This window comes from Saccostrea echinata, unplaced genomic scaffold, assembly GCF_033153115.1.
Source record: "Saccostrea echinata isolate AGI-Se365-2 ecotype Australia unplaced genomic scaffold, CSIRO_AGI_Sech_v1 ptg000005l, whole genome shotgun sequence".
Taxonomy (NCBI): domain Eukaryota; kingdom Metazoa; phylum Mollusca; class Bivalvia; order Ostreida; family Ostreidae; genus Saccostrea; species Saccostrea echinata.
In genome coordinates this window covers 15,377,568-15,394,452 of record NW_026889754.1, presented here as the reverse complement: position 1 = coordinate 15,394,452, position 16,885 = coordinate 15,377,568, and the positions used below count along the sequence as shown (strand labels likewise).

Below are 16,885 nucleotides of genomic sequence, written 5' to 3'. Positions count from 1 at the left end.
CTTTGTCTGTTCTCATTCATCAACATTCACAACAATGTTTGTACGATAATTTGACCTCCATAACTGTATGATCTTAGGTTAAACCTTTATGATTGAAGAGATGACAATTAACTTAAAGTAGCAATGCAGATACAGGACAGCTTAGAACAGCAATCCAGGTATCTAACCAAGGTCAGATTTACAAACACAAAACGTGCAGTCTTTGTGATCAATGAGATACTCGCCATGACACTTTTGGTCACAGACTTGTTTTGTAAGCTCGCAGTCGATTGGATCATGAGTAGTCACGCCAGTAGTGTTACCGGAAGCGGAAGTTGTTGGGGCTGCAGTTTTTGGCGCTGATGTAGCTGAAGAAGTTGTGGGTTTGTCTGATGATGGCTGTACTGTGTCTGTAAAGAAAAGTTTTAAAACAAAGAGTTCTACAAAGTTTTATGATGTCATATACAAATGTCTTAATGATTAAAAAGAAGGAAGGAAGTTTAATGGACCCAGACAGAAAATTTGAACACACAAACACAAGCTGTGCTATATTCCTGCATGACATCACAGACAAAAGTGCTGTTTGCATATCTTAAATACATTTTTAAACGTTACTTATTAAGTAAGGAAAATTAAAGTGAAGATGACAAAACAAACAGAAATATAAAGAACAGTATATATGGATCTGATTAGATTCGTTCCCAAAAATGACATCAATTTTCGAAATTTAATACAGTTAACAACTTACTGTGATGAGAATTGTCGCACATACAAAATTCACATCCGGTTCCGCCCTTGACGTAATATTCACAATTCAAAGGGCAATTCATCTGGTGAGGAATACATGGATTTTTAATGTGGTGGTGACTTCCGTCCCCCGTCAGAAGATGAGTGTCTATCAATCAACAATGGATGAATTTTATTTATTATGATTTAGTAATGCATTAATTTTGAAATGTTTTTGAAAACATGTTAATATTTTGGTCGTAGAAAGATTAGTTGGTAATTATAGAAGCTTCCTGCTATCACAATTTCAGTTTAAGCAACTTATCGTGCCATTTTGGCAATATTTACGACATCGTAGATCAACAGAAGCTATTACTCATTTCGTTAGGGGTACAATTCGTACAATTTGTTACAATGTCGAACGTATCAATAGTAATATAGACTAAAATCTTATTTGTACCTCTCTTAAAAGCATGTTTTTCATGATTCCTTTAATATAAATAGAAGTTGAAATTATCCCCCCCCCCTTCTTACCCACTCCTTTACAGTGGCAGATATCGCAACCAGCGCCATCTTTCTCATATCCGTTTGCGCATGACAAATGACAAAACATCGTAATTGGTCGACAACCACCGAAACCAAAAGAGTCGAAAATAAACCCATGTGCCTCAGCTGTAAGAATACGAATTAATAGAAATATACTTAACAATATTATATGACTTATTGTGTCTGATTAGATTTATTCCATAAAATGACATCAATTGTCGAAATCACATCCGGTCAAATAAATCTGTCCACATATTCGTTAAAAATATTATGCAATAAAGAAATCCATGTTATGCTTGAACATTTAGTAGCATCACCTTGCACACATGAAATTGATAAATAGGTAAACTTTTGCTCTGTGTTTTCTGAAACAAAATGTTCCTTAAAATTGATGAAAATTAGTATAAAAAATGAGAAAATTTGGAAATGTGTATATTTTGTGACCTTCCTCTGGCCTTTTGTATCTTTTTGAATCAATACTCTTTTCACAACAGGGATGTCACGTGGCTTTAGATCACGAAGTATTGCACCGTTCTAAGAGACACCCTAATCTAAGGATAATCCAGGTTTTACCCTTTTAAAAAAAACACAAAATTTGGAATTTTGTTAAAAATCGTTTTCTGTTCATTTTTGTTAATGGTTTAAAAGTGTCAGTCTAGGAATCCCGAAAAATTTGCTTTCATGAATGACTTAAATGGTTACTTAAGTCTAAGACAACGTAATGACCCTGGGACTTAGATTGCACATAGGATTCGAACACATCACCTCAACATACCGATACCCACCTATCAACAAGCAACACAACACCCCGACAATTTTCATTTCTCTGGTTTTCTCCACTAGATCCTGCTTATGATGGCTAGGGAATTATTCACCTCTTTATATGTCATGTTTCCATGACTGCAGAATCAATCCTGTTTGATAAAACATGGAATGGCGGAGATATGATGCAGGTGGACAATTTGAAACGGAAATAACAAGTTCGATAACAATACTGACTGGCCCGGTGACCTGTTTACTGGACATCATGTAAAAGATACTATTCTATTTAGCCTATATTTACTATAGGCACACAATTAACAAATTAGTTAAATATTTACTTCCTTTTGCTGTTTTTGATGTTCATTTTGCCTGTATTAGACCAGACTTATTTTAAAACACAGCTTCCATGATTGTATTCGTAAGTAAATGCAGTGACAACTTAAATAAGTTAACATCTGTAATTTAACTACGTATACCTTTTGATATCGAATGAAACGATTCATATCTTATATGAATATATATATCTTATATAAATCAAGTTAAAAATAAAGAGTCATAATCAGGGCTCAAATATATTTAGCATGCTAACTCTTCCATTCAATTTTTCTTCAATGCATATTGTCCGTAGTGGTAGCACATTCGGTAGAACGCTCGCTCCGTGATCGGGAGGTCGTGGGTTCGGGCCCCGGCCGCGACTGACCTGAGTCGATAAAAAATAGGTAGCATCTGTTCCTTCGCCAAGAGTTCAGCACTTTGAAGTGAAAGTTGCGGGTCCTTCGGATGACCCCTTTAAAAACCGAGGCCCTGTGTCACGACAGGCGTTGGCATGATAAAGATCCCTCAATGCTCAATCGCGCTGAGTGCCGAGTAAAGGTCAACATATGGAGAAATGATGTACAGCTTATTCATGAGATTGCTCTCACGTGATTTACTTCTTATTAATATTCATAAGATCCTGCATACACTCGAAATATTCCATTTCTTTGAATTTTTATATTAAAACCTGCAAGCACAGTTTGTTTTGCTTTTTTTAAGCCACTTTCATAGTTATTTGGAGAAATTTGTATTATTAACAGTTGACAACTCATAATACCATCTTTTTTGGTAATAAGTAGATCACACTGATGCAAGAAATTGCCGTTTTCAAAATAAAAAGGCGGTCGTAACTCTTCATGAAAAAATAAATCATCAGTATTTTATAGAAATAGGCATCCGTTTGCACCTATTAATCGGCGGAAGAACTCTGTCAATTTGCAATAAACACTTACATTTAATCACCAAAAATGACAAAGACACCAATTCTGTGCTCTTTCCTTCATTAAAACATTATACTCTCGCTTCGGAATTTATACTCTCGCTTCGGAATTTCCATTATAGCTCCAATATGGCCAATATTTAAATGAGCAGAATGAACACCATTTCTCCATATGAAATTTGAAGCCCTTCATCGGTATATGGTGACGTCTCTATATGATCGAACGGGACGTAAAACAACATACAATTAATTAATTAATCAATCAATGCAAATTGATTGATTGATCGTTGCAGTTTTATGTCCCTTGCAAGATTAATTTATTCATATGAGACCTAGACAAGTTGAAGTAGGCACCTGCTCACCTTGTGTGACATGTTGGTGACTTGCATTTATTCAAAGCTTTCAAGCACTACAATATATCATTGCGATATTCAAGCCTTCTTGATTAAGATCAAAATCAAAAACTGTGAAACAAAAATTGTTTATTGTCTCCCTTCACACAAACTGACATGCGCAGTACTGACAGTCACGTGGTCCGCGTAAGTAACCATGGTAGCAGAATACGTTACATACGTCCAGTCCTTGAACACATGGGTTTAGTAGCTTTATGTCCGGCTCATCCGCCTCGTTGATACCGGCTAAAAATAATAAAGAGTGCCTTGTATATTTCAAGTAAAAAAATTTAATAGTTGATAATGATATCGGTTTGTATGGTATAGAAGGACACTGAAATTTTACCGACTTTAAATAAACACTCAGATTCATACGAAATGAACATAATATGAACACGTGTTTGAGATGACATGAAACACCAGTTAACTTATACAATGACATGTATTTATTATAAGATGAACGAATACGGTTGTTTATGTCAAAGTTCTCCTGCATGGATGTTCATTTTTATGTAAATGGAAGCATTTATTTAAAACAAACCAAGGAAATAAATCACTCAATACATACACTAACCGGCTTTGTATATGGCATCCTTGCACACACAACGTCTGCAGTCCACAGTATCTGCCAAAAATCCATGTTTACATTTTATTTGGCATATTGTAAACGCAATGGCACATTCGTTGTCCATGTGACCGGAAGGAAATGAGGTTGTAGATGGAGCTAAATCACTTCCTGCTGGTTTTACACCTAGGAGCGAAAGGATTAAAAATCCATAGCTTTATTTTTTACAAATACCGTTATTAAATCACTGGAATATTTACCTATCATTCTATGCATATGCATTGTTTTATGTATTTTTAGGCCCTACAAATATCGCTCAATTTCGGTTCACAATTTAATCCATGACAGTGACGTAGCATCGTTTTTGAAAGTGGAGGAGGCCAACCCGAGGAAAACATTTTCAACTTATCTGAAAAAAAACTTGACAAGCAAGAAAAAAAAAAAGAAGGAAAAATTGTGCAAACTCGAAAATCCTATTTCGTGTGTGTGTGTGTGTGTGTGGGGGGGGGGGGGTGTAGATTCCAACTTCTTTTAGTACCATTTTTTTTACTTCGACACTGCATTCCCCTTATATTACCCTTATTTTACAATACTGCAACCAAAAGTGGCCTCCCCCTGATACTACGTGCCTGCATGATTTTTAAGCAGTCCTCCTTTTCATTACCTGGGATAGCATTTGTGACGGGAGTGGTTTTGGCGCCACACATGCAGTATTGACAGTTCCCCGGGCCCAGGATGTAGCCATATTGACAATAGGCAGTACACACGTGTTGCCCTGATTGACAAGGATTAGGTAAGTAGTAAGCAAGAGTTGTCGTTTCTGAGGACGGTGTTGTAGAGGGCGCTGAAAGCAAACATAAATCATAACTACGTGTCTGTATGAATCTATGTTTTACGTTGAAAATAAATAACTTTCTGGATAAATATTCAGTCTAGAAACTGCAGAAATAATAAACTTATACGAATTTGGCAAAAGTTCTGAATCATATAATTCTACAGATGAAACTTAAGTCATTAGAAAAAATGGAGTCGGGGCGTGGTTTGTGTACCTTTAGTGTATACGATTCCTGGGATAAGATTCCTACACAGACAATACTGGCAGTCGTCCGGTCCCAGGAGATATCCTTCCGCGCAGTACTTGTCACAAATGGTCTGATTTCGGATACAGGGGTTACTCATGTGAACTTTAATTTTACTAATGGTCGTAGTGACAGGTGTTTGTGTTGTTGCTAAATCTGAAATTCAAATGAAAATCTTTATTTTCTTAATCTCAATCTTAATCTCAACCAATTATTACTTGCTGTTGATTTTTTCCATTAACGAACGTGACTGTAACATTCCTGTTCTGCTGTTTCTGCTGTTCTAACAATTTTAAGGATCGGGCTCTTGTGAGCATCTTGACAAAAATTAGGAGACAAAAATGGCACATTCTGTTCCTACAGCTTTAACCAACACATGTTCTAGAACTAAACTTCTTTTACATTAACTTATACTGAGATGACAATTTTGACGATATAGAAACTGGAACAATATTTTTAGTATTAATAAGTAGGGAATTAAATATTTTTCGATATTGAAAAAGAAAGTATTAAAAATTCTGATATTGGTCGCACTATTTCTTTCATAATAGCCACGAGTAAATTTCAAATCAATCATGATAAAAAAGTGTCAAAAAGACTGTTTCTATCGAAAAAGAATAGTTTGCACAGATACGATTATGATATTGGTCGCACTATTTCTTTCATAATAGCCACGAGTAAATTTCAAATCAATCATGATAAAAAAGTGTCAAAAAGACTGTTTCTATCGAAAAAGAATAGTTTGCACAGATACGATTAAGTGTTCGTGCCAGAATAGCACAGCTCTTCTATGGCAAAAGTTAAGAAAACCTTAACCTTGAATTGACCTTAACAAATATTCAAAGCTTTTGACGTGGTGTAAACTTATGCTTAATAAATACTTTATACGATGTACTCGGTTCTACAAGAAACATGACCTATATGTGACTCCATCCGTAATCAGTCTATATAACTTCGTTGTTGATGTGCAACTAGTTCATTTCGAATTTTATAACGGATAATCTATCTTTTAATGATATTATAATAATATTTCCCTTTTATATCATGAACCGCTTCATATAAATTTTTGCAAAAAAAGTTAAGAGTAAGTTTTATACCAGTAATGTTGCTTTGGTAACAGATACAGAATTGGCAGCCTCCATTTCCGGTCATGAATCCTTCCGGGCAATTCAGCGGACAGAACTGTTGGTGAGGTAAACACGGATGTGTGTAACCGGAAATACTTTGAGGATTGGCGTGAGAACCGGAAATACTTTGGGGATTAGCATGGGAATTTTGGGATTGAGCTATTGCAGCAGAATCTAAAGAAAAAAAAACTTTTTATTATGTGTCTCACTTCAGCGCTTCCATCTCAATTTTCACGATAGCAAATAAACACTTAACTGTCATGAAAGAGAATACATTAAAACTTGTATAGTACGAACCCGAATATAACAAATTTACTGGTACAGAGAAGGTTTTGTTTTTTAAATCTACTGCAAAATTCTTAACAATTCTTAGTAAAAGTTTACAATTATAACGAACTCTTATATGACTAATTTACAGATATATCGAACCGATTTTGTGTCCCTGCAGAGTTTAAAAATAACGAAATTTACATCTTTCATAACGCATTTTCAAAGAAATTCAAAAATTAAACTATTGAACTGACATTATTTCTCGTAAGTATTCATATAATTCAATATATCAGAAAATGTAGTCATCCAAGATAAATCCCAATGAAATTTGATTTTGTTTCTGTATCAATATATAACTTGAACTCGAGGAATCGTTTCAAAGTAAAAAATTCTATTGATCGAACTTAGTTTAAGGATAAGGTATGTTTGTTTTTTGAACTATGTAACATGCAATTTGTGATGACATTGATACCGGGAGACAGACTTTTACAGATAATATCTGCCTTTTGGACCCTAAATTTACAGTATATAGCATCTATTTTTGCAATAGTGTCACCTAAATACTACCAAATTTACTACACATCAAGGACAACCCTTATACCTATCAAAGTAAATGTAAGTTTGACCTTGTTTCTAAATGTAGACTGATAGAAGAATGGGGTCATAAGTAACTGACCAGCTGGCACAGATTGACAGCCCATCCTCTCCTGGTGAGGCCGTACATTACACTTACGGCATACTGGAACAAGAACATGGGTGGATAAGACGCAAGAAATGCCTACGAATGCCAAAACTTGAACTAAGCATTTTAGGCAGTATTATTAATATGACATGAATTTATGACATATACTGTTTCTGTGCTAACTTATACCGGTTATATTAGTGCTAGTCTTAATTGATATAGTAATGATAGAAATTTTGTTTTCTATATATTATATGTCGAATATTTGGCATTTTCCCGCTTATTAACTCATGTTCTTTTTTCTTTATCAATAATACTGCTTCAGTGCGTTATGCTTTTGAAAATCTGCCATAATTGAAACATTTATTCTCTATGTTTACGAGGAGTAAGAAAGAAATCTGACTAAGTATATATAAATATTGTTTCTAGTGTCGCATGGAAAATCAATTCGCAAAGAAAAGGAACTTTCTTGGAAATTTTTCTTGAAAAACTAATATACTATGAAAAAGGGGAAAAAAACGAACGACGATCTACCGATCTAAAACAAATTTACAAATAATACAATTCTAGGAACAGGGAATAAAACACGGACTCCCGGAAATTCCAGGGGTTGGATCAGGTGCCTAGGAGAAAAGATCTAAATATTTTTTTTCTCATCTTGGCGATTTACTCTCGGAGGATACTTTGTTTATGGATGAGAACCTCATGCTCAAAAACTGTCCCCATGAAAAAAAATTGTATTCATGTTTTTTTCCCAGCCCACCCCCTATATGTCCGCCACTGGTAAGAGGCAAAAAGCCCGATGATACGTAATTGGAAGAGTATATGAATTATGTGAATTACATTCAAATGGAACACCAGTTATTTTAATCTACTTCAGGACTTTAAATCAAATCCTCGCGTTATATAATTGGGTCTGCAAATCTGTAAATGAAAACGCCTAGTCCTCAACATTACACAGAAGTTCACTCACCTTGGGTGGGCGTTGCACATTTACATATAGTACATCCATTACTGTCTTTGGCATATCCATTGCTACATTGTAGTGAACAAAACACTGGGATGTATGATGTCAGAGAACACAGTAAAAATCCATCACATCCGCCTGAAATCAACAATATACACATCCACGAAAATACAAATTTATCCATAAAGTCCGAATTTTCTCTGTTTCCTCAAAATTGTGAATGTATTAAAGTGAGTAGAAAAGTCCAACAACTTGAAAGAGGAATTCACTACTAAATTCTCAGTCGCGTACCTAGAATTTGTCACCAGAGTACCGAGTGGTGTTAATAAATAGTTCTAACTTTCTTCTGAATGCACCATAGTGAAATGGTCAAAATGAGAATCACGCATCTGCGCTTTGTTCTTCGAATTTGAACTGAATAAAAGTAAAAGTAAGAAAAAAAAGAGCTCAAATAAAAATTTAATAGATCATTTCGAAACAAAAATAAGTGAGTATCCCTTAGATCTTGTATAAGATTTCAATGTACACCAATTGACTTAAGATAAGACACATGACGAGGGGTGACTAGTGCTGTGAACGCACTGACTTGACAAGAAGTACTTATCCTTCTTTCATTTGCTATGCAGAAGTTCTATATTTATAACTGGTCAAACTTCTCTCACTTGGACATTATTTTAGCCAGGTTTAAGAGATGGCAGATTTTGTGGTAGTGCTGTAATTTTCTTATATAACAAGTTGTGAGAATATTACTTAAAATGATAATCTTAAAAAGAATATCAAGCCCATTTTCCCATTATTCTTATTCTAATCAAATTAAATGTGAAAATAACGAACAGTTATCATCCTCAGAATTAATTCTGGATTTTTGAGGTATAACTCTATGGTAAAATATATAATGAACCCCTACCCGATCACCATTGACGCTTCCACGGTGCCATTTCTAAAAAAAACATTAATCATTGAACTTTTCCGCCCATTCGGTATAAGATTATTTGATTTAAATTTCTATTTCCAAAGTGGATGTGTCGCTCTGCTCTGCTTAGAGAATAGAAATCACTTTACCCGGCGTCTGTCTGACTGTCACACCTTACATCTAGAAAACTGTAAGAGGTATGTATTTGGTATTTTGCACCTATTTTGCATTTTGTAAATTTTAAAGTAAATTTTAAAGCCAGGAAATTTGGGGACATACTAGCTCATCAATATCGTGCAGTTTGAAAAATTAGACTAGTGTCATATTGTGAATTTTACTGGGTGGCAATAAATACAAAATTTACAACATGACAACCAATACATTCAGACGGGAAAAAAATGAAAATAAATTCCTTTTGTTGTTGTTGTTTCCAATGCAAAATTACCTCGACTTGACGCAAAAAAATATCCTTGAATGTTAGCCAGTTACTGAGAAAAATATTTTTTTAGATCTATATTTCCATGGAATGGTTACCATTTAGAGAATTTTAAATGCTCCATGCAAAGCTTCTTGTGATTATGCAAAACTTCTTGTGATTATTAATTAGTGGTGTGAAGTTTCATTAAAAATGTCCAACTGCGAGAACTTCTGTGAACGAAATAAATGGTTGCACAATGGTTGTATGCCACCCAGACTTAGTTCGGGATGATATTTATTTTATATAATTATATATAACCATTGCATCGATAACAGATAGAAAAGTTTCGCTCGATAAGCAAGTAGATTGCCTGGTCAGTAAAACATCCTCACAACTTCAGGGGTCCTAAATTAGTCCACTCGTGGTAGTGGGACCCCTGACAAACTTTTGTTTGTTTTTCTCGGGCCATCTTCTCATATTGAGAAGCACCATGAATTTTGGCTTTCATAAGATGACATAAAAAGTATACAGAACGTAGGTAGTTACATGTAATAGATTGTTTATCACACAAAGGCTGATTGTGATGGGTCAAGAGATATGAAAAAACAATCAGGATTTGTAATTTCCTGGAAAAATGTCAATCAGCCCGTAAAAAATCAAATAAGGTTGGCAAGAGGTCCACTGACCACAAGTGGATCAGGACCCCTGACGTAGTGAAGATGAGGATAAAATTACTGTGTTGGAATTTGGCAATCCAGATTATACTGACTATAATACCTTTATTTTAGATAAAGAATACGTAAACGGTTTTATCCCTTAAACCAGCTTCTGTCTGCAGAATTGCTTTTCTGTAGATTTTTTTTCTCAAAGTTTATTGCAATAAAGTGTGAGTGACTTTCTTACCGTACTTAAATGCGATATGCAGAAATAGTACTCCAAAGTAAAACACAGATAGGTTCCGCATGCCTTTTTGGTGATTCAGAAAGCGTGAGAACAAAATTCATTCATAAAATGTCTCCTATGACCTTGACCGAGACAGGTGGAATTTTGGTATCGCTTGCACTATCAATAATTTGATTTCTTATACATAGATGGAGAAAATGCTATTGCTTTTTACCCTGTGCTTTTTCGGATTCAAAGTGATCTATATGTTTTATACATGGTTTTAATGTGTGCAGCGCAGTTTATATTTGTCTAAACAGAAGTATTACAGAGCTCTTGTACACGGTTGAGGGTACAGCTTTCAATTCCGTTTTTTTTTCACACATCAAAGTCTCTTCAAAGTCTTTTTTTTTCATTTAAATACTTTGGATTTCCAACGTTTCGGCATGAGCATCATTGAAGGGACATAATTTGTCGAAATGCACATCTGGTGCAACAAAATTGGTACCGTATACACTGTAAAAATTGTGTTTAGGAAATAAACACTTCTATTACATGTTTAGATCTAAACGTGTATAGTATTGTGTTTAACAACTAAACACTTATGTCTTAACATGTTTTATATCTAAACGCGTTTAGAAATTAAACACGTTTTACTGTAAAAGTGCAGAGTTATCTTCCCGGAAATGACACACATATATTTGAACGTTAATTTGAGCGGCTATGTAAACAAAGAAAACGGAACAAGCTAAGGTGATGTATCAATGAGAGTTATGACAACCCAATTCAAGGGATAACCATGACGAAATGGTGAAATACGTGAAAGGGCATCTTGTTGCTGCAATACATTAAAGGTTTGTTTTCTTCTTCTTTGCATTAATTAACCACGATGAGCAACGTAAATGAAGTTGACTTGGGATATCTTGAATTCGTTCATAGACTTGCAGGAGAAGAAATAATATTAAATGTCATTAAAAACATCTATATTTATATCTGTGTAGTTTCACTAAAATTTGAACAATTTTGTTTTTCTAAGTAATATGTAAAATATCAGTGATAGTGTACTTTTTCTAAAATCTGGCTTTCTTTCCTACAGGCACCGTACGTAGTCCAGATCGAACTCAAAATACACGTATCAAAGTACCTGGTGTCATCTTCAAGTGTAATGTTGTTGTTCCATAATCAACACTTTGAAACTTCATTTGTTGAAGACTACTGTGTTAATTCGACAGTGTTTACAATTATCCTCGTGCATTCGGAATGGGTTACTTTCTGGCAGTTATTGATGGGATATAGATTATAATATGTGGTGCTTTGGGACTTGCTGAAAGTTCATAAAATTTGATATTTTGTGATTGACATGAGGAAAACTCTGCAGCCGGTTCAAAATATAATGATTGTAATAAATATATATATAAATATACATTTTGTATTTTTAGTTCAACAATTCTTTAATAAAGCCTTTGAGAAATGTTCAATGAAGTTTTGATATTAAATTGTCAGCTTAATATTATTTTCTTAATAATTTTGAAGATTAAAAGTTTGTTATCTATGTGTACGTTATAAATTATGTGTCATTCTGATTGAATTGTTGAGACTAATCAAATCTATTCAGTTCTATCTTCTACATTATTTGTGTAAATTAAGTACATGTACATCGCACAGTGACCATTACATTGTATAATTAAATACATATCCTAACGTTCAGTGGCTCTTTGGAAAATAATTAATATTGGTTACATATTTTGAAAATTTTGACAATTATGCGCATTTAAAAAACATATACTTTGTGTGCCTAAATTTACGAGAGTGTTTTGTTTTTCTGCAGGTACAAATTAAACTTATGATGTGTTTAGATTTTAAACACATCTGCTGTCATGTGTTTAGAATTTAAACTCTTGTGTTTATGTGTTTAGATATGTTTAATTTCTAAGCACACAAGTGTTTAAATTCTATACACTTTCTAAGACATGTTTAGGAATTTTACATGTTTAGAAATTAAACATATAAAAAAGGAGATGACAAGAAAGTGTTTAGAAAAGTGTTTGAATTGTAAACACATTTTTTACAGTGTATGATTTACATCAAAACTTGCGATATATTTTGTTCTTCAAATCCTTTTTCCCCACCAAAAACAGTTTGGTATGCTCATCACGTTCAAAACCGCTGCAAATCAACCAGATACATGTATATGATCAAGTTAATTTGTTCAGATCTTTATTAGATACATTGACAGAGTGGGCAGCCCTGTGCATCTACTTGGTAACCATTCATACACTGTTTCATACAGTCGAATATTCCAGGACAGACTACACTGATTCCTGCAGGGCTACTAGAAACGGAAATAGGCAATGTGGTCAACGGCACCTGAGTTGTAGACGAATCCGGAATCGGTGCTCCTAAAAAATATAAATTTTCAATACATGCTTTGTCTATTTATTATACTTATAATACCAACAGTTACTTGTTAGCTTTAAATAAAATAAATGAAACCCAGAGAAAGGTTTACCCTGCGTAACGACGTCATTAATGTCGTCATTACAAGAACAGAGCGGGCACCCAGTTGGATCTGTTTGATATCCCGTCCGGCAGTCCAGGGTACAGAAAAAGTTCGCTAAACATGCTTTCCCAAGGGGCGGAGCTATTGTGGTGGTAGGCGCCGTTATGGTTGAAGTGGTCGTAGGAGATACTCGTGACGTCACAGTTGTATTCGTTTGATTGACAGTTGACGTAGGAGTACCTGTTGTGATATCTTTTGTTGCCCCTTGAAGTTTGTCATAATAAGCTTCTAGGTCTGCTTGATAAGATTTATTTATAAAACATGTATGTTCAATTATCTATTACATGCATTGATATTGCAAGGATAGTATTTAAGAAATAAACAATTTGATATATTTTAAAGCAGGTAAATACTGGAAATACTAGTAAATCAATACTTGATTTTTAGAATGTGATATTTATAATATTTACCATTTCCACATAGGCATTTTGTACATCCCTCTTCATCGATAATGCGCTGACACCAAGGGGGTGGAGCTAGACATGTATAGGGGGCGGGGTCACATGACGTCTGATTTTTTATAGGTGTTTTCTGATTACTCAGTCCTAGAGCTGCCCCTGACATCGGGTTCATTTGTCCCATGAATCCTCCCATTGGGGACATTGCTCCAGGGAATCCCATTTGTCCTGACATAGGAGGATTTCCCATTCCAGGGAAGGAGCTTCCGGCACCAGACATTGAACTTCCCGAACCTAACATAGCGGCCATAGGATTCATCGGTCCCATCTGACCTTAAGATGTTTTAAAATACTTTTTGTACAAACTCATGCGTATCTTGATGTGTTACATCATGGGAGACATTATAAAGAAGAAACTACATTGATTCATATTGCTAGAGAATTCTAAGCTTCTGAATTGTGATAAAAAGGAATATTTTTATACATTCCGATATACAGATCTTAGGAATAAAGATTATTATAATACATATATATAGGAGAAGTTTTTAAAAATGTTAAGGGTGGTGACTTGCACAAGCAGGTTAGTGAATTGTAAAAGAGGGTTAAGGCAGGAGGAAATGTCAGTCAAATATTTTTCTAAATGATATAAGGTAAGCAACGTTTTAAATCATGTTCAGTACTGCATGCAGTAATATATTTTGTTTCGAAAACAGAATTTACCACTGAAGCTGGGAAAACCAGGAAAGCCAAAGCCGCCATTTTTACCAAACATGGAAGCAGAAAACGGACTCAGTGCGCTTGCGTGGGTTGTCTCTCTTGTGTACCGGAAACTTCCTTTTGAGTTTAATATTGAAAGAACATATGTAGGAGTAAATTTCTAAAATGAAATGTATCAGCTTTGATTTTCTACAACCAGGACTATATCAAGACGAGATTTTTAAACAGATTAAGTAAAAGGTGTTGTCAAATGTTGACAGAGATTCTCAGTTAGATATTTCGAATTGATACATTACTATCTAAAATCTCTAATAACACATCCCTTTTTACTTTACTATTCAAAGATGATGTTGAAAACGTTCACATGTTGACCCATGCCAATGCTGAAAAAGTTCATTTGTTTCTTTAAGCTATATTTTAAAGAAGGTGACTTTAGACTTTGAATAGTATGCAATAATAATATTTGCAAGTAACAAGATTTGAACCTTATGCATTTTTGAACAAACTTTAATATGCGGTCCATTCGGAATGCTTACAGATAAAAATATCAAGAAAATAGAAACAGGTTCAAAATCTGAGAAGAACCCGTATAAAGTTCATTGTCTATCCTTGGGTCATCTTGCGCAAAAGTTCTATATTTGGGACCTGTTTGATAATAGACGATCCCATAAGACTTATCTGTGCTATATGCACTGTGTACACTGACGATCTAGATAAAACCGGAAAGAACCGCCTGTTAAAGGTGAAGCAGGTTCTAGTTGAAGTTCGCATTCTCATTTATAATTCTACAGGGTAAAGAAGGTTCTGGAAAAATTGTGATAATATAAAAATGAATGAAAACTGCGTGAGAACATTTACTATTATACTATGCGTAAATATGTATTAATAAAGGAAATTGATTGACTTGATAAATGGATATTTATGCAGAGGAATTTAGTTTCATGTGCTTCCAAAAAGCATGTCCGGCTATTATTTCCAAACAGGGAAAAATTACACTCAGTCATATTAATGGTCTAAGCCTGATAAAAATGTCTTCTTCCCCTTCCCCCTTTTTCTCTCTCGTGCATTTGCCACTTTAAGGTAAAGCCATTTTAATTCAAGAAATAGTTTCTATAATTATGCTTACTGTTGCATGTACATGTGTGACAGCCATTAACGTCTGTGACTGTATGACACCAGGGGGCGGGTAAGCATGATATTGATTCTGATTTACATCTGCTTCCAGCGGAAGCTTGCTTGAGTTTCTGGAAAAACAGCTGAGCTGTAAAATAGATATTGTTTTCTCGCAAGGAACTTGTTATCACGAAAGTTCTGTATAAAAGCAATGTTACTTTTATCAAATTTGTCCCATTTCAATTTTAATATCTGATGATAAACGATTGTAACATTAAGCATTAAGTGACCATTATTTGTACTGTTGCACTGAAACATAGACAATGCGCATGCACAATTTCATTACGCTTTACTGAACATAATTCAAATTGTACTTTTGTTTTATAACAATATTCAGAGAATGACCATTCGATTTGACTTTTATTAACCTTTATCACATTATAATTAACCTAATCTGTTAAACGTTAAATACTCACCTTGTGCATTGAGTTCCTTAAGGAAAAGGAGAAAAATTATGTACTTTAAAACTGACTTCATTTTTTTAGGCCTGCAAAAGTGTATTTCAACAATGTTAGGTGACAGATGAATTGCAGTCTTTACAGAAACATATATACTAAAATCGGGAATTTCCTTTAATTTCTTTATAAAAGGTGAAAGGAAAGACGAACTTCAGAAAACTATGGGTTTTTTTTTTTCATAATTCATATAATTACAACTTAGATGTATGAAAATTAACAAGATCTAAATTATAAGATACTTACGTTACTTCCGGTCGATAGTGTAAATACTTCGTTAATAGGTCATGACCTTTGTAGATAGGTAATTGACGTAAATGAAGTGGATCGCACCTGCTCACGTCCGCGATAAAGACGCGCCATTATCCGTATACAAAGGATTACTTACAGTTCCAAGGTCTGCTGTTAAATAAAGTGTCATCAACAAGCGTGTGTGTAGTGATGTTGCACATTTTGAAATACTCTAACCAATTGATAAGAGGTACCAAGTTGTATTCAAAACAAATTTATAACAGCAATTGACATTAAGATATAATTTAACAGAGATAATCATTTTATTCAGTGTTCATACGGAAGTTCACTTAATCTTTGTCATACATTAATTTCGTGAGATTCTTAATATTTACAGATGTATAATTTTTAAGCCAGACAAAGCATTTACAAATTCGGTTATTTTTGATACAGTATTATAATCTTTATTGATACAAGAGTACGCCAGAATGAAATTTTTGCTAGCAGACACGTGATTACGCTAAACTATATTCAAAATTCTCGCAAATGCAAGGCAATTTACAGCAGAAAATGTTGAACAAAATGATCCGAAGTAATGAAATACATGTACGAAGTAGATCATGCTTTGATGTGTAAATAGATGGAACAACGTTTTAGTGTACTTTTTTTAAAATTGAAATTCGTCAGAACACACCCATTCAGGCACCCACCTCTCAAATAAAGACGCCATAAACGGAGTAAGAAATATATCTTAGAGAGAGAGAAAAAAAGACTGACAAATTTCGTAT

The 16,885-nt window shown here is 34.3% G+C and overlaps 3 protein-coding genes across 3 annotated transcripts; all 3 read right to left on the bottom strand.

Annotated features, from left to right (window-relative positions):
- Positions 1–129: 129 nt before the first annotated feature.
- LOC133179707 (uncharacterized) lies at positions 130–2,377 on the bottom strand. The gene is made up of 4 exons (XM_061314400.1): positions 2,352–2,377; positions 1,240–1,406; positions 728–874; positions 130–389 (listed from the first exon to the last, which is right to left on the bottom strand). The coding sequence occupies exons 1-4, from the start codon at positions 2,375–2,377 to the stop codon at positions 163–165; spliced, it is 567 nt and encodes a 188-aa protein (XP_061170384.1). The 3' UTR covers positions 130–162.
- Positions 2,378–3,763: 1,386 nt separating this feature from the next.
- LOC133179706 (uncharacterized) lies at positions 3,764–8,623 on the bottom strand. The gene is made up of 6 exons (XM_061314399.1): positions 8,357–8,623; positions 6,402–6,605; positions 5,275–5,460; positions 4,890–5,069; positions 4,235–4,411; positions 3,764–3,906 (listed from the first exon to the last, which is right to left on the bottom strand). Exons 1-6 carry the CDS (start codon positions 8,532–8,534, stop codon positions 3,764–3,766), a joined length of 1,068 nt encoding a protein of 355 aa, XP_061170383.1. The 5' UTR covers positions 8,535–8,623.
- A 4,149-nt stretch (positions 8,624–12,772) lies between these two features.
- LOC133179705 (uncharacterized) lies at positions 12,773–16,229 on the bottom strand. The gene is made up of 7 exons (XM_061314398.1): positions 16,200–16,229; positions 15,828–15,843; positions 15,365–15,499; positions 14,242–14,355; positions 13,534–13,854; positions 13,073–13,357; positions 12,773–12,962 (listed from the first exon to the last, which is right to left on the bottom strand). The coding sequence occupies exons 1-7, from the start codon at positions 16,227–16,229 to the stop codon at positions 12,784–12,786; spliced, it is 1,080 nt and encodes a 359-aa protein (XP_061170382.1). The 3' UTR covers positions 12,773–12,783.
- Between the last annotated feature and the right edge of the window lie 656 nt (positions 16,230–16,885).

Coding starts and splice junctions, on each gene's coding strand:
- LOC133179707 (XM_061314400.1), bottom strand. CDS start 2,377: ATGAACATCAAAAACAGCAAAAGGAA. Junction 875..1,239: donor CTGCCACTGTAAAGGAGTGG/GTAAGAAGGGGG, acceptor GTTGATTGATAG/ACACTCATCTTCTGACGGGG. Junction 390..727: donor GTGCGACAATTCTCATCACA/GTAAGTTGTTAA, acceptor TTTTCTTTACAG/ACACAGTACAGCCATCATCA.
- LOC133179706 (XM_061314399.1), bottom strand. CDS start 8,534: ATGGATAAATTTGTATTTTCGTGGATGTGTATATTGTTGATTTCAGGC. Junction 5,461..6,401: donor TTACCAAAGCAACATTACTG/GTATAAAACTTA, acceptor TTTGAATTTCAG/ATTTAGCAACAACACAAACA. Junction 4,412..4,889: donor CGTCACAAATGCTATCCCAG/GTAATGAAAAGG, acceptor TTTCGCTCCTAG/GTGTAAAACCAGCAGGAAGT.
- LOC133179705 (XM_061314398.1), bottom strand. CDS start 16,229: ATGGCGCGTCTTTATCGCGGACGTGAGCAG. Junction 13,855..14,241: donor TGGTTTTCCCAGCTTCAGTG/GTAAATTCTGTT, acceptor AAACATCTTAAG/GTCAGATGGGACCGATGAAT. Junction 13,358..13,533: donor AAAATGCCTATGTGGAAATG/GTAAATATTATA, acceptor CTTATCAAGCAG/ACCTAGAAGCTTATTATGAC.